Source organism: Podarcis muralis, chromosome Z, assembly GCF_964188315.1.
Source record: "Podarcis muralis chromosome Z, rPodMur119.hap1.1, whole genome shotgun sequence".
Lineage (NCBI taxonomy): Eukaryota > Metazoa > Chordata > Lepidosauria > Squamata > Lacertidae > Podarcis > Podarcis muralis.
Window position 1 is genome coordinate 20,876,480 of NC_135673.1, and position 17,991 is coordinate 20,894,470.

Consider the following 17,991-nt stretch of genomic DNA (forward strand, 5'->3'; position numbering starts at 1 on the left):
GCTTGGCCAAGTTAAGCTTAATTCCATATTACCAGTGATTTGAGCAGTGTATCATGCATAGGGTTACTAGGCTGAAGTCTTTTGTTTTGCCTTGGCCCCTCCTACGGGGCAGGGGGGGGAGGGCTTGGATCTCCACATGAGCAGGATCCATAGAATCACAGAACTGTAGAGTTTGAAGATAACCCAAGGGTCATCTAGTCCAACCCCCTGCAAAGATTAAGAGTCTCATGCTCTACTGGCTGAGCTACCCCCCATCTCCCTAATTTAAGGAGTGCCTTAAATTATTACTAATATTATTGTATTAAGAATATTATGTGTGCATCTTGCAAGCTTCAGCTCAGGAGCAGCTGGCTTCAAATTTTTGCATAGACCCTTGGGGGGGGGGGTCATGCCCTCCTCCGCTCTGTCCTCACCTCTCCCAGTTCTCCATCTTCAGGGCTCAGTTGCAGGAGGAAGCTCAGAGGAAGAATCAATAGGGCCCAACCCTTTTACACCACCAGGGCTCACCCCATGTCTCAGGTTTGGGCCATGAAATCTCAGAGTCTGGGATGCACCTGTCCTGGCAACCCTACTCATGTAGCCACTACTGTCTAGGCCAGTGGTTCCCAAACCATCTTGGGCCACTGCCCCCTTGGCTCCATAAATAATCATAGCGTTGGAAGGGATTCTGAGGCTCATCTAGTCCAACCCCCTACAATGCAGGAATATGCAGCTGTTGAACTTGCAACCTTGGCATTATCAGCACCACACTAATCAGCTTTTTTAAAGCCTTTATTTAACATTCGAACAATAACTAACACAGTTCACTATTCACTACATTCCACCATCCTTAATAATATATAGCATTACAAAACATCACAACGACTAGATCAACATTCCATATATTTTTAAAACCTTATCTATTTTACGTAACAAAGAAGAAAGAAAAAGAAAGAGAGAAAAGAAAAAAGGGAAAAAAGAGAAAAGAGGAAAAGAGAGAAAGAATAAAAAATAAAGAAAAAATGGGGGAGGGAATAAATAAATTTGACTTTCGATTAGACTCACTGTATTGTTGTTCCTATTATTGTTTTACACACAGTTTCAAATTACCATTTACTTTCTTTGTTCTTATCAAAAAAAGGAGTTGTTATCTATACCTTTTATTTGACAAGAATCATTCGAGTTCTGCCAGGAGATTGTTGGTATTACAATAATTTTTCAAATACTCTTTAAATTTTTCCATTCTTTATGTACTTTCTGTATTGGATACCCTCTAACTCTCCCTGTCATCATAGCCAACTGCAAATACTCTATCATTTGGACCGGCCACTCATTTATCGTAGGTGTTTTCTCACTTTTCCAGTTTCCTGCGATTAAGATCCTGGCTGCTACTGTCAAGTACATAAAAAGTGGTCTAGCACCAATTTAACTGTCTATCTTGTAATGCAATAAAATTCAAAATTATAACAATTAATTGTACATTTGTTCAAAAACCAAGTGAAAATATTTAGTTCAGTTAATTCAACAAGATTGATGAGTGTGATCCAGTGATACTAACTTTCCAAAGTCTGATAATCGTTTACACCTCCAGCACTCCCTGTCTCCAACCTTCCTCTTAGTACCAGATTATACCCCACCACCGCTCATTTTGGGAACCACTGGTCTAGGCCTTCAGAGTACTAGAAGTACCCAGGAAAGGTTTTTACCTGGCTTTTGGCAAGCACCGCAACCCCAGAGTCGGTCACGACTGGACCTAATGGTCAGGGGTTCTTTTACCTTTACTGCAGGTCTTGGGCAAAAGGGAGTTCAGAATAGATTCTCCAGGGCAAAGGCCCCAGGAGTCTTGGAGGCATTAGAGTTGGTGGGCTGGCGATGTCTTATTTTTGGCTTCTGAAGTTGCCTTTCTGTAGGAAGACTCATGAATCCAGGAAGTTGCTGCTACGCCAATGCCTTGATAAAAAATCTAATCTGCCTTTAAAAAAAAAAAAAATCATTGCCCTGGAACTCGGCAACTGTCTCTGGACAATTGCAACGGGAGGAAGTTGATTTGCAAAGGAAATAACCCATTCAGCTCTGGCCACAATGGGAAATAAAACCGATTGTTCCATACTTTATTTTTGCTGCCTGACTGAATGTTCTGGCTTGCCCAGCCTGCCCTGTGGTAGAAGAAAAATAAAAACAGCTTGGCTAAGAGACTCTTCTCTCTCTCTCTCTCTCTCTCATTCTCTCTCTCTCTCATTCTCTCTCTCTCTCTCCCCGACAGAGCATTGTTGGAGCCCTGTTTTCAGTTCTGCAACTTTACAAATGACGCAGTTGCATTGGGCTGTTAGCATAATGAAGGACTGAAGTAAGATTACGTGGCTAGTAGCCACAAACTCCCAAAACAAAGGCATGGTGGTTGCCAGGCAATATAACAGACTCTGCCCCCCCGCCCCGGCTTTGTATCAGGCTATTTAAGCCACCACCATGCCAGCCACTTCGTACCCTAAATAATGGGGATGATGAAAGATGATGATCATCATTAAATTTACTGCCCACCCTTCATTAGCAGGGTTTACAACAATTTATTTTTTTTAAAAGTTAAAACTGATTGCAATCACAGGAATAGGTAGGGTGGGCCTTGAAAACAACCACATCCCAGAGTAAAGAGGTGTGTCTTAAGCATTTGCCAGAAGCTATATAGCGAAAGTGTCAGGTGCATCTTTGTGAGGAGGGAGTTCCACAACTTAGGGGCTGCCACAGAGAAGGCCCTTTCCTGGGCTGCTACCATCCCAAAAGGTTGTTAGAACTGCCAACAGGGTTCCCTTCTGCCTTAACACTTGGAGGGTCTGTAGGAAAGGCAGCAGTGCTTCAGATATTTGGGACCTGATTTGGTTAAGGCTTTGGACCCAGAATTGGACTGGCAGCCAATGCACATGCTTTAAAGACCAACTCTAGCTGCCAGTAGTCTAGCTGCTGCTTTTGGGGCCAGCTGATGGCCATTCTGCAAATCAGTAACTATGCTTAAAATTCATTGGCCCTGATTCTCCTGTAAGTGCTTTTAAAATGCCGAATTAGTACCGTAGTTGTAGTTGGCTTGTGATTTTGAAATGCTGATGCATGTGGTGGGTTTGTTTCTGTTCCAGACTGATAAGGCCTTAGGGAAGCGATAAGTTAACAAGAGTGTTTTAAAGCAAACAACTTATTTTGCAGAGTGAAATACAGCGGAACCTTGGGTTACGTACCGTCCTCCTTACGAACACTTCGGGTAACAAGCTCCGCTAACTCGGACGTAGGAGCTCCTGGTAGCAAACTTTGCGCTGGGATGCAAATGGAAGTTGTATGCCGGCGGTGTGGCGGCAGCGGGAGGCCACATTAGCGAAAGCGCGTCTCAGATTAAGAATGGTTTCGGGTTAAGAACGGAGGTCCAGAACATATTAACTTAATTCGTTCTGGAGGTCCGTTCTTAACCTGAAACTGTTCTTAACCTGAGTTACCACTTTATCCAATGGGGCCTCCCGCTGCTGCCATGCCGCCGCCACACAATTTCTGTTCTCATCCTGAAGCAAAGTTCTTAACCCAAGGTACTATTTCTGGGTTCACGGAGTCTGTAACCTGAAGTGTTTGTAACCTGAAGCATCTGTAACCCAAGGTACCACTGTACTCAGTTTATACATCTATGTGCACTGTGTGTGTATGTGAATGAAACCCTAGAATTGCATTAAAAATAAAATAGGCCATGTTATTCTAATGAAGAGAATTTAAGGCAATGTTTTTCACATGGCTTTCGAATTGCAGCTGGTTACAGTGGTACCTCGGGTTTAAGAACAGTCCTGTTTATGAACGATTTGGTTTACGAACTCCGCAAAACCAGAAGTAGTGTTCTGGTTATTGAACTTTACCTTGGTCTAAGAACGGAACCAGAACAGTGGAAGGGCACCAGCGGCAGGAGGCCTCATTAGGGAAAGCACGCCTCGGATTAAGAATGGATTCCGTTTAAGAACAGACTTCCGGAATAGATTAAGTTCGTAAACTGAGGTACCACTGTATACGTCTTCTCTCCTCAAACATAACTCCAGGACGAGTTCCTGAAGGGCTGCAATATTTTCCCAGTGCAGGGACCAGAATCATGTGTTTTAAATGGCTATCTTTATAGAGAAAAGGTAGGCCTCCGATTGTGGGCAGAGCACAGCCACATTGAGAGCCCTCTCCTCCATGAATTTGTCTAATCCTCTTTTAAAGCTATCTAGGTTGGTGGTCGTCCCTGCTTCCTGTGGGAGTGAGTTCCATAGTTTAACTATGCACTGCTGTTGCAGCAGCCTTATCTTTATCCCGCTTCTTAGGGATAAAGGAGGAGGGAAGCTGTGCAGGAGCCCCCGCCATAGCTGTCCCGGCCCCACCCTCTGGGCAGGAAATGAGGCAGCAGCTTTGAGGGGAAGTCCTGAGCTTGAGACGTGTCCCGTGAAACTGCACTGCTGTTTAGCTTGCAGTGGGCCTTTCTCTCCCCGTCTGCCTGGCAGGAAGGAGCAGCTCTTCAGCCAAAATTGTGTGTGCACTTCCAAGTGCTCTGTCAGTTGGTTTGGACCTCAAGGCTTTTCTTCTCCTTTATTATTTTTTGAACCCAACCCATTTGTGGCCTGATCATCCCTTCTCCATGCTGCAAATACATAGGCAGCTAGGAGACTCCCTCTGGCCAGTCTCCAGAACTCAGAGGAAACTGGTGACTAAATGCTTCTTCTGAATGACGTCGTCTCCTGGACCTTTCCAGCTTCCAGCCCCTTCCATAATTTTATCCTGAAATATTTTCTTCTGTGGCTCTTACAGGAGCTTCTGTGAAGTGGACGAATGTTGGTTGTATCTGGTTTGTAGTGTAAAATTGTGGAGATTAGATGTTAATTAGCCAGCTTTGCCCCTCAGATAGTGGTAGGTTTCACCTTAAGGTTTTACCTATCCTTTGGAGGTATGAGAGGAGCAGACTAACAATTCCAGTGTTTGTAATTTCCTAAAAGTTTTTCTAGCACAAGCTGAGCAGTTTTCTGATAACATCTGTGGGAATACGTTCCTGAGAAACAGCAGCAGATGGAAACTGAAATTATGACACAAGGTTTCCCTTGCTTTGAAACAGCTTATGTTTCCTCTTGAGTTTTGCAACGTTGCATGACTGCAGATTGCCTCAAATTCAAGATGGTAGCCCTAGGGTGGATATAAAGGACAGGCCTGTACCTGTGTGTGTTGATATAGGCAAGCATGCGCGCGCACACACACACTCATGTTACAAGTTATTTCTTCATCTTTGCTAAGACTAGGCAATTTTATAGAGATGTTCTGTCCCAGACTGTGCCTGTTACAACTCCTTCTCATCCCTTCCAAGCTCAGGTTAATTCATGGTGACATAACTTTAAAAAACAAAACAAAGCAGTGTAGTTAGGTAAGTGAGTACACTGAGTTCATTCTTCTTTATTTCATGAAACTTATATACTACTTGACCAAAAAACCCCTCAAAACTCAGTGTGGTTTACCAAAAGAATAAAGCAACAGTTAAAAAAAGCTAAAAATAAAATTCAAACCTTCAGAACATAATCAAAATCTATGATAAGCTAAAACCAGGTTAAAAGTACATGTCAACATTCTACGTGTCTGGATAGGCATGCATGAACAGAAATGTTTTCAGCAGGTGTCAAAAAGAATATGGTGAAGAAACGCCTGATGTCAACAGGCAGGGAGTTCCAGAGTGTGGATGTTTCTGCTCTAAAAATATATGCTTTGTAACTGCATGGTGAGTTAAATAGGCCATTGGCCTGATCCAGCAGGCTCTTAGGTTCTCATGGTTCATCTTCATACAAGGCAGTTTCCAGAGTTCCTGATGTATGAGGTAGTAATTCCAAATAAATTGCTTCCACTGGCGACTAGCTTGGGGGTCATTTCCTTGTGCTATGAAGATCCTAATTATAATTAATGGGATTTCAATGGTGCTTATGCAAGATGCCAACATTTAAAGCCCTAAATGGCCCCAGCCCTCTATACTTGAAGAAGCGCTTCTACCCCCGTCATTCAGCCCAGACACTGAGGTCTAGCTCCAATAGTTTTCTGGTGGTTCCCCGACTGCGAGAAGTGAGGTTACAGGGAACCAGGCAGAGGGCCGTCTCAGTAGTCGCAGCTGCCCTGTGGACTGCTCTCCCATCAGATGTCAAGGAGATACAACCTTAGAAGACATCTGAAGGCAGCCTTGTATAGTGAAGTTTTTAATGTTTTATTACATTTCTGTATATGCTGGAAGCCGCCCAAAGGGGCTGGGGTAACTCGGTCAGATGGGTGGGGTACAAATAATAAAATTCTTCTTCTTCTTCTTACCTCTCCATGGGCCAACTCTGTTGATCTCTCTCCTTCTGCTTCTCTTATTGGCACCCACAATCTTCCTGCTGGAGATGGCCTCAGTCACCTTTCCTCCTCTAATGTGAGGCTGCTTCTGGCTTCTAGAAATGCTGAATTTGTATGGCTATATGGAATAAAACTTCCCTATTGTGCTGGGGTGGGGGCTCTTATGGCTTCTCCTGAAGCAACACAGCCTCCTGAACCGCTGTTAGCCTTTCAGCAGGGAAACCGAAACAAAGGCTTGTAGGTGTGCATGTGGCTGCCCCCATCCAGATGGAAAGACTGCCTTGAGAACAGCGTGCCATTTTAGTCCTTTGGATCAGGCCATTTTCCTCCCACCTCACTTAACAGTCACCCTCCAACCATAATGCTGATGCAGTGATGGGCATTTTCTTTCATCCCGAATGCCAGAAGAAGCCTTTTTTCCTTCTGTGTCTGTTTCGAATGACCTCCCCCACAAGTCAGAAATATAGAACGAACCACAGAATGATGCACTGCAGACTTGTGAGGAGTTTCATTAAAGGTCCCAAGTGTGGATTGAGAGAGGAAGGTCATAGAATTATAGCGTTGGGAGGGACACCACAGCTCATCTAGCCCAATCCCTTACAATGCAGGAATCACAGCTAAATAATATCGGACTAAAGATATCCAGATTTAGTTGGGACACTTGCTTAGGGTGAAGTCCTCTTCAGCCCCACCAGATGATCTTCTAAGGAAGCCTGCAAGAGGATCGAGTCTCTACCTGGGGCAGCAGCCTCATAGTGCCAAGCAGGTTAAATCTGAAACAAGGACTGCAGCTGTCATTGAGCCTAAGCTGATGCAGCATACTTGCAGAGCGCCACCCCCCACCTGCCGCCTTACCTGGTCTTTGCCGGCAGTGCTGCTGTTGCCACCAGTGGAACTTTGTTCAACAGGGCAGGGCTGGCAGGTGGCACCAGGTGCCCTATGATGGTTGCTGCTCTGAATTCTACTTTGGTCCAAGAGTAATACCCTAGTCCAGTTACGCATTATTCCTAGTAAGTACGTCATGGAAATAATTCCATTTCCGCCACCACACCAACTTGATTCCTGATTGCCTTCCTGTGCTCTTGAGAAAATGTGCCTTATCATTAGTACTGTGACTGGTTCAATAAAGTACAGTAAAGCTCAAATTGCAGAAATTGTGCTGTTCCTCACCCTGTGGCAGCTGCAATCATTTAAACTGTTCTGTTGGTTTCAAGGGCCAATCTACACAGGAGATTAAAAAGCCATAGTTTGGCATGTTCAGCTATAAGTAGTAGGCTCTAGATCAGTGGTTCCCAAAGTGGGTGGTAAAGGAGCGGTAGGATTAAGCTAATCAGTTTTGTTGAATTAAATAAACTCAATACTTTCAACTGGATTGTGAATGAATGTGCAATTTATTGTTACTTGATTTTGATTTTATTGTGTTGTTATTTTCCTTAGTGGGTGGTGCAAAGCACCATTCTGAATAAGAGCGTCTGAATGCCACTCATTACTAACAACCAACGGATTAGTAAATTTAGATCAAATTGTCTGATACCGGGGCAGTGCAAAAGAAAATGCTGTCTCTCAAACACCATGATGGTTACCACTGCTACAACCTTACTTGACAGGACTATGAGGACAAACCGAAGCAACCCTATGTTACCCTTTTAGAGGAAGGGTTAGATAAAAATGGAGCGGTTTTTGTTATTGCATGTGTGTGAACCTGAAGATAATGGAAATTCCCCAACTGAGGCAGGAGCCCAACTTTTGGATATTGTATGACTAATGTCTATTTTGAGACTTGGCTTACTTAATTAGCACCTCAGAGATAGGCCAAGTTCCAGTCAGTCTCTGCTTTGGAATTCCATTCTTCACTATGAATGAAACAATTACATGGCATTTGAATTTTACTGAAGGCAATGGTCAGGGATGTAAAATGACCTGGAGGGGGAAAGTCCAAGCTAGGTTTTGAGGGATTTTCTTTTCTTTTTAGGAGAGTGGTTTGCTTTCATCTTGGGCAGCTAGGTGCAATGTTTTGTTTAGAGTGATTGCTGTTTGTTCTCTTGAGGGTTGTTTTTGTTTTTTGCAGGGGGGGGGTTAACTATCCCTCTCAAGTGAGAAGATAGCTTTGACCCTGCCAACTTGGTATCACAGAATTCCTGATTTCTCAAGATGGTCCCTATGGTCCTTTCACTCAGGCCTAGCAAAAATTAAGGGAACACACTGATATGGTGAGATGGGAGGGTTTTTTATATTGATGTGTCTTGTGCTAAAATGGGGAGTATGTGAAAGCAATGCTGTAGCAAATAGCTCACACAAATGCACATTCATTCATTCATTCATTCATTTTTATTACCCCGCTTTCTTTTATCTGTCATGGAATCCAGAGTGGCACACATGAAGATGGTCTCCCATCCAGGCACTGACCAGACCCAAAACCTGCTTAGCTTTAGCAAAGTGGTAGCCCCATGTGCCTTGAACATGTGCTGCCAAGAACTATGGTTGGTTGTTTTTTTGTTTTGTTTTGCTGAAAGGGAGCATATCCTATGTTCTTTATTAACTGTGTGGGTGTGTCTGAGTGATTGTATCACCAGCTCCAAGACCAATTAATCTATAACAAAAACTGTGTCTGTGTAAAATGCCTTTTGGTGTGGAAACCGTCGTTCTTCTGGAAATACTCTTTTTGAAATCTGCCCTACCAATAGGTTCTGAAGGTCATACTTGGCAGTATAAGGGTAGTTTAAGAAATGCAGGTCACCCCTGGTCCTCTTTAAAATTGTGGTATGTAGAACATTCTGGGCTACTCAAGGCAATAACCAGTGATATTAATGAGAAGTGATGCTAGATTTTCCATTTTCACTTTGCCAGGTGATCCTGGAAAAAATGGGCCGGCATGCCAAGACGACACTCCTTAGCTTTTCTCCAGCCATAATTTATTTTAATTATTTCTTAGCTGTTGTTCAAAATAAAATCTTCCCACAGTGACTCGCAACACTTAAACAGCAATTTTAAAACTATATAAAATATAATGCTGTGCCCTCACCACAGCAGTGGTTCACTACGAAGCTTCTGTGTAATCATAGCTGGGTGTTCCAAAACAGAACTAGCAAACGGACGCCACTTCACATCACCCAAATAAATGTTTTTAAAGCCTGCCTTGCACTGCCACAGCAAGGGGAGTGGTGAGGGCGCTGCGTGGGTGATGCACCTCAGAAGAGAGAGGGGAGCCTGTACAGTGTAATGGCTAAGAATGCTTGGCTAGGACATGGGAGACCAGGGTTCGAATCCCCACTTCGCCATGAAGCTCACTGGGTAACCTTGGGCCAGTCATTTGCTCTCAGATTAACTCACCTCACAGGGTTTTTGTGAGAATAAAATGGAGGGGGAGAAGTGTGTGTGCACCCCCTTGTGCTCCTTGGACGAAAGGTGGGATATAAATGCAATAGATAATAATAACTAAATAAACTCAAGCATAGCCTATGAGAGTTACAACGGCTACCAGATCTTTGCTGCTACTACTGTGTGTTGCTTTGGGCCGTCCCTTTTCCCTTATAATGGTTTGCCCCTGTGAAGACCCCTTTGCTGACAAATTCATATTGTGAGAAGGATGGTGTCTGGGTGCCCACATCTGGGGAGGAAGAATATTATTATTACTTAATTACATATTATTACATTTATATGTTGGGTGGTTTTTTTACTAAGGTAACTCAAATGGACGTGCACTATATAAGCAAATAAATGTTGACGAGCTGCCCTACTAGCATAGGACAGGGTAAACTGCAAGAACCTGGTTTGCAGCTGAAAACTGTGTTCATACCAATCTGTCAGCGGGTAGGGACTGGCTTTCTTTTTAAATTCCCTTACCCATCTCCTAATTGTTCTAAATGTAAAAAGTACTTACGGTACAGTCCTTAAGTGATTTTAGCGTTGGAAGAATTTACCGCTAATACCTCACAGTCTCGCAGCTTTGTACCATCAAAGGAAACGTTCTATCCGTTGCGTTGCAGCTCCGACCCCCTCACTCTCAGAGCTTGCCGGGGAGGGGGGAGCCCGCTTTTGAGGCCCGCCACTTTTGATGCTACCCCTTATTTCACAGCAGGGAAGATGACTGTCATATCCTGCAGTGCTGTTTGCCAGTCTTTAATTGTAACATATTCATACCCCGCCTTTCCTCCAGAGAGCATCTCCTCCTTCCTATTTTATCTTCACAGCAACCTTGTGAGGTAGACTAGACTGAGAGAGGCAGCAACTGGCTCAAGGTCACAACCAGGAAGCTTCATGACCAAGTGGGGATTTGAACCCTGGTTCCTCCCAGGTCCTAGTCCTCATTTTATCCCTACAACAACCCTGTGAGGTAGGTTAGGCTGAGAGGCAGTGACTTGTGACCACGGGTCGCTTCATGGCTAAGTGGGAATTTGAACCCTAATCATCCACAGGTCATACCAGCAGTCTTAATGACTGCACCACAGTGGCTTAAATAAGCAAGCTTTTTATCAGAGAGGAACCCACAAAATTATCTTAAGCAGAAGGAAGTGTCCAGTTATATGAGCCTGCACAGCTGAGGGAAAGATTCCAGTGTCTCTTTAGCCAAAATGTGACCCAAAATAAACCAGCAAGCTTTTGAGTCCACCAGAACTCTTCCATCAGGTGGGATGCTAATCAAGGGTGTGAGAAAAGAAAACTGCCTTGGTTCTGCAGCTATAATGCATACGTTGGTAAAAAATGCATTTCTCTTTAGTTGTGATTCCTGCACTGCAAGGGGGTTGGACTAGATGACCCATGGGGTCCCTTTAAATTCTGTGGGGGTTGTCATGAAGAACAGTTACACTTCAGAATTCACTACACCATTGTAGTGATCACTATTCATGTGAAAGGTGGTTTTGAGGAACTAGTTTGACAGGTCCATACAAGTTCTGCCTGCTCCTCTCCCACACTCCTATAAATCAGGCCTGCCAATCCCTCAAAAGTATGAGAGGGCTGAATTCCCTATTTTGATTCTGTCCCACCTCTTCCTTCAAGAAGCTCAAGGTGGAATAGATGGTTCTCCCCCCACCCCTTACTCCCCACAACTAAGCTGTGATGTAGGCCCAGAGTCATCCATTTGCCTTGGGGAAAAGGCTGTGTAATCTGTGTGGGCTGTTGAGAGGGGGTGCAGTTAGGGAGGCTTATTTTGTTGCTCTGAGCCAGTGTGTGATACCCGCCCGCCCCCCAAACATGGAGCAGCGGGGCTACCTCACAGGGTTGTTTGTGAGGATAAAATGGGGAGAAAGACAACCAGGTACACCACCTTGAGCTCCTTGGAGGAAATAAGTAGGGCTAGAAATGTAATCAGTAAGTAAAAGTCTTGGTATAAGAACAGCTAAAAAAAACTAGACCATATTGGATAGTGTAAAATATAACAGAAGGTGTCCTCCCCCCCCCCCCCCGAGATTTGCTTCTTACAAGAGGATTTTAGGGCCTCTTAACATCATCAGTTGAAAAACAGGCACTAGACATTCAAGCTGATGAGAGAGTTACATTTTTCTTGGTTTTCTTGGAGGCCTATGAATTCTTGGCCTCAATGCTGTTAGAGCTAATGTGCCTTACCCCTAAGAAGAAAACAGGCTCTTAGCATCTATAAACACACCATAACTTGAATGATTATGTGTGCCTTTCTTAATGCAATTAGAGTTTTGTGCTTTAAGACAGCAACATTTTATAAGGCTTTCTTGTCTTTTCCCTCGTCCCCCCCGATATTTGTCTGTCAGACTTTGAAGAGCTGGCATCACTGGATCATGTTCATAAGTTTTGCTGAATCACTTAAACTAAACAGTTTAAATTGGATTTTAAATAAATGTGCAATTCATTGTTACTATTTTGAATTTTATCGTGTTGTTAATGGTTCGTGCAAGCCGCTATTCTGAATAATGTTTCTTACAGGGTAGGGGGTGCCGGGGATGAGCTTATGGAACAGGAGGGGGAGAATGGGCAATAGTGTTTCTGGAGCGAGGGGGGAAGCAAAAGTTAAAATGTTTGTTTTTGCTTTTAAAATCTTCACCACTGGATCTTAATGTGGGGTTTCACTGGTAAGCACTTTCTTTCCTTTGTTGACCTTTCCCCTGTTTTTATGCCACTGGGTGTTCCTGGAGATATGTAACACCTTTCCTAGGCCACATTTGAGCTCAAATACAACCACCTGTAACTTTTGCTTAAAAAGTACCTTTCTCTTTGGTTTTCCCAAACAGGTTGTGAAAACAATAGGTCTGAGAGAGGTTTGGTTTTTTGGACTCCAGTACCAGGATACCAAGGGCTTCTCTACATGGCTGAAACTCAACAAAAAGGTAATTACTGATGTGGGCATATGTCATCCTTTGTTTTATTGTCTGCATTTTAATAGATTTCCTTTTTTATATTGTTTTAATTATATTAGAGCTTAATGACTTTTTAAACTGTCATTATCTATCTATCTATCATCTATGTAGCTAAGCTTTCTGTATATTATCGGAGTCATTTTAATTCGTGTTAGCTGCCTTGAATCCCAGTCAGAGGAAAGGGAAGATATAAATAAATATAATTATAGACATACCTGTTTGCTTGCTGCCTCACCCACAAAAAGACAGGGTCCCACTTTTTTGAGAAGCAGCAGTTTCTTTATTTTTCTTTTTTTAGTGTTTCTCCAGAGCAGTAGGAGAAACCCCAGCAATTTTTTTTTAAAAAAAATATACCAGGTTGCACCAAGAAATTGCTGCCTTAACTTAACAGGAGTTGCAGTCTCAGGATAAATACTCTTGAACCCTGACTTTATTAGGAAGAAAAGGTCTGGGTATGTTCTATTTGTAAAAAACATGTTTTTGATGATTTTCAGTTACAAGTGAATTAGATATAAAAAATGAGAAAAGAAAAAGTAATATCTACAATAACAATAGCTGTACAGAGCCATCACAAAAGTGGTCGTTCATTGAATGTACAATAGTTGGATGAAAGTGTCATTCTACAAATGTTCTCATAGGGAACAGTATCGCCCCCAGGGGGAGGTGGGATTATCTAGGGGGCACTGGAGTTGATGATCTAAGACTCCTCCTAAGTAACTTTAATTCAGACATTTGGGAAACTGTTATCACCCAATGCATTAAGAATTTGCTGAACAGTTAAGTAGTTACTAAATCTGGTGTCTAAGACTATTGCTAAATTACTACCAGACTCTGAAAATTAGTGTTGCCGGATCAAGTTAATCAATTTTGTTGAATTAATTAAACTAAACAGTTTTGATGGATTCTGATTAATGTGCAGTGAATCATTACTGTTTTGAAACGTGCTACTGTCTTATTTAAACCACTATTCTGAATAACACTTTTTATGGGGTGGGCACTGGGCTTGAGTTTATGGCCCGTGTGTATGAATGTGGCCTGAAAAGGTTTGGGAACCACTGATCTAGACCTTGTTACCAATTTGCTGCAGGTAACAGCGCAGGATGTCCGCAAAGAGAGCCCGCTGCTTTTCAAATTCCGTGCCAAATTCTACCCAGAGGATGTGGCAGAAGAGCTGATCCAGGACATAACCCAGCGCCTGTTCTTCCTCCAAGTGAAGGAGGGCATCCTGAACGATGACATCTACTGTCCCCCAGAAACTGCCGTCCTGCTGGCTTCCTATGCTGTCCAGTCCAAATATGGTGACTTCAACAAGGAGGTGCACAACCCTGGTTACCTTACTGGCGACAAACTGCTTCCTCTAAGGTAGGTCAAATTTGACACATGCTTCTAGCCTTATGGGAAGTGTACTACTTCCTTGTGACTTTCACCATTCATATTCTTCCAGTGGATCTAAATGGCAGTAAAAAAAGGTGCAGTGTGTTAACTTCCATAAGTGACTGGTGATCTCAGTGTAAAGACAATCAGCTGCTAGCCTAAGAGTGACTCAGTCCTGTCTGCTCCCCACAAGATGTTCGTAAGTTGCTCCAGCTGGGGATAGACCTATCTGTCTATCTCTGGTCTATGCCTCATTCATGTTGTTACACATAATTGCCTTCTGTAGTCACATTTCTATTTGTGTGGAAACAGAAAATGCTCATTTAAATGAAGGAGAGGGCTACAGATGGCTGTTAGCCACATTTTTTTATGCTCTTCCTCTAGTTCTAGGCAGCAATGCTTCTGAATACCAGGTGCTAGAAACTACAGGAGGGGAGGGTGTGGTACTTGTGCTTAGGTCCTGCTTTCCCTTGGGGGCATCTGGTTGGCCACTGAACTATAGGTGGGTCTTTGGCCTGATCCAGCAGGCTCCTCTTAAGTTCTTAAATCCAGGGGGGCATAAGAAGAGTCCTGCTGGATCAGTCCAAAGGCCCATTTCAGCCAGTGTACTGTTTACCACCGTCACCAGATGTTGATAGGAAGCACACAAGCAAGACACAACAGCAACTTCTTCTGCTCATGTTCCTTAACAACATATTCAGAGGCACACCACCTCCTACAATGGAGGCAAACATTAGTGTACTAGCTGGGCCTTTCTCAGTCATTGCTAAGAGTTCCCCACTCTCACCTCTCTGCCGTAGAGACCGTGTTTCTCTAATTTGTGCTGCAGTGTGGCAGAGCTAAGGAAAATCAGGGGTCTTGTATTTCCTGCTTGGGTAGAATTCTCTTCCCAAGCCTTGCTGGCAAAAAACAAGAGAGATTGGGAAATATAGAAGCAGCAGAAAAAGATAGCTTAGCACCTTCTCATTCAGACTCCAAAGCTTCCTCCAAGGTTGAACAAGCACTCCCTCTCCATCCAATCATTGAGCAGGCATGGGAGGTTCAAGAGAAGGACTTGCCTTGCTTGCTCACAAAACTGCCTGTCAGCACTGACTTCAGACTCCCATGGAATAACAGCACTGTGGGGTTGCCACATTCAAGCACAACAGCCACACTCTCCTCTCCTGTGGTTTCCAGCAGCCGGGATTCAGAAGCATCACTGCCTCCAACTGTGAAGGCAGAGCATCATGGCCAGTAGCCCTCAATAACCTTATTTCTATCCATTAATTTGCCCAGTCCTCTTTTAAAGCCATCTAGATTGGTGGCCATTACTGCCTCCTGTGGGAGTGTGTTCCATAGTTTCTCTGTACTGCTTGAAGAGAAGCCCTTTCTTTTACCTGTACTGCATCTTCCAACATTCATCTTCTTTGGATGTCTGTGAGTTTCCTCTCTCCACTTTCTCCATGTCATGCATACTTTTATAAACATGTGTCATGTCGCCTCTTACTTGCCTTTTCTCTGAACTGTCTCAGACATTGCAACATTTCTTCAAAGGGGAGTCACTCCATCCCCTTGATCATTTTAGTTGCCCTATTCTGAGCGCTTTCCTACTCTGCATTATCCTTTTTGAGATGAGGAGACCAAAAGTGTACATGTACACAATATTCCAAATGTGGGGCTCTCAGATGATTGACAGATGACCAGGCCCCCACCAACATGTGCAATTTGGCCCTTATCTCCTAAGGGAAATAAGGATCTGGCTGACTGACTGCATCCGGTTCCCCACCTTTGTATTAGGTAGAAGCACCAGAGAACAACTCTCAGACCACTGATTGAGCTTAGGGGACTACATTTTCCTCTGTACAGATAGAGGAAGTTTGAAAAATAAATTCCCCACAAGCTTCCTTTGCCACAGTTTTACATGTATGGAAGCTGCTTATCTCCTGATGTGCTTTGCTGTTCTTTGCTTCCTAGGGTTTTGGAGCAGCACAAACTTAACAAGGATCAATGGGAGGAAAGGATCCAAGTGTGGCATGAAGAACATCGAGGAATGCTCAGGTAAGGCTGAAATTATAGAAATAATTGGTTTGTGTTGTATAAGAGCATCTTTTGTTCATAATATAGCTTCATCTTTAAATATTCAAAGTGCGTCACAGAAGTCAATGCAGTAATGAATGAATTTTATTATTTCAGTCACAGACCAGTTCCAGCCCACATACAATATCAAGGAAGTCATAAAACACAATAGGGATACATTTGAATTTGCAATTAGGGACAATGCAGGGATATTAACAGGGACAATACTGATATAACAGGGACAATACAGATATAGCAACAGTTAAAAAAAATAAAATTAAAACTTAGTCACTGACATACAACCTAAAATTATCATTTAAGGCCTTAATCATTATGATAGCACAGCTTGTTCCCTAAGTTTTATGGCAATCACACAGAATTTGTCTACCCTTAACGTGATCTCAAAGACAGGAGTGCTCTGGTCCATGGGGTCACAAAGAGTTGGACATGACTAAACAACTAAACAACAACAATGTGATCTCAGGATCCTTGTCATCTACCAGTGTCAAAACAAAAAAAATTCCTTCCAGTAGCACCTTAAAGACCAACTAAGTTAGTTCTTGGTATGAGCTTTCGTGTGCATGCACACTTCTACCAGTGATTTTAGACATTGAAGTTCGGATTCATTTGAAGATTTTTGCATAGCAGGGGTAATAAATACCGAGTGTATATCCCTGTAGAAACTGCAGTGTAACAAGGCATGAGAGACAGTTTCTACCTCCATCAAGCCGCAGGGGCAGACTCATTCCGCGTATGGTTTACCCTCGAATCTGCCCTGCAATAAGGCAGATGGCAGCACGTTGAATCTAGCAAGGGTAAATGGCTGTCTGTATTTAGGTATTTGTAATTTTGACAAATTATTGGCTGGGGTAAATCCTCTCCCATTATCTTTTATTGCTGGGTGTTTATTCATCCTGCTCATGTGGCATTGCAGTTCCACTTCCCAAATTCATTGGCGGATTATTGCTCTAGCTTTCTCATAACCTACAACTATCAGGGTGTGTGGGGAAAACCCCAAGCCTCTTAGCTTTTCATGCAGTGTAGCTTTCCATTTGGATTGGTAGGAATCTAGTAGGGTTAAGGGTGCCAACCCAACAGGGAAAAAGATAAGTTTTAACCAATAATGGATCTTCAGAATCCATATCCGAGCACTAACAGGGATTTGCCAGACCTCCAGGCGGACAGCTATGTTTAGACACACAAGAAGGGATCCCTAACAGGCAGTGATAGAACTTAGTTTGGAATGATTCTAAGGGAGCAAGGTTTAAGAAGCTGCAGATCTGAGAGCCATATGTCAGTTGTGTTAATATTTTTGCAGCAAAGACCTGGGAGGCTGCCGGAATATATTGGCCCCCTTTTCCATAGAAAAACCTTATAATAGCTTTGGTAGATCTTTGGGCATTGCAATAGTATTAATGCAGTAATGATTTGACAAAGAATTGCTAACCTATAGCTCTCCTTTCGCCTCCTGATGATGATTACAAAATCCATCACTTGTAACCCTTGAGACTGTGTTGAGTGGGACTGGGTGGGGCGTGACAACCTCTGGAAGGGATGCTGTCGATATAGACAACTTGTTACCTCTTCGTAGTTTAAAAATATGCTTGGAGGCTTGGTTGGAAAAACCCATCATTGTATTTACAGGAGGTCAGAAGTGTTGTGTTTTGAACTACTTTTAAACTCTGCTGAGCTTTGCGAAGATTGTATTAAAAATCCATTCTCTTGTGTACTTTTAGAGAAGATGCCATCTTGGAATATCTGAAAATTGCACAAGATCTGGAGATGTATGGTGTGAACTACTTCAGTATTAAGAACAAGAAGGGCTCAGAACTTTGGTTGGGAGTCGATGCCCTTGGACTCAACATTTATGAGCACAATGACAGGTAACAAGACTGTC

General features: G+C 43.1%; 1 protein-coding gene across 2 annotated transcripts in view; it reads left to right on the forward strand.

Annotated features, from left to right (window-relative positions):
* MSN (moesin) overlaps positions 1-17,991 on the forward strand; it is a 77,736-nt gene that overhangs the window by 43,965 nt on the left and 15,780 nt on the right. For both annotated transcript variants that reach the window (XM_077922662.1, XM_028714863.2), the window contains exons 3-6: positions 12,540-12,635; positions 13,753-14,027; positions 15,993-16,076; positions 17,831-17,977. In XM_077922662.1, coding sequence (XP_077778788.1) covers positions 12,540-12,635; positions 13,753-14,027; positions 15,993-16,076; positions 17,831-17,977 — 602 coding nt within the window. The remainder of the gene's footprint in view (positions 1-12,539; positions 12,636-13,752; positions 14,028-15,992; positions 16,077-17,830; positions 17,978-17,991) is intronic.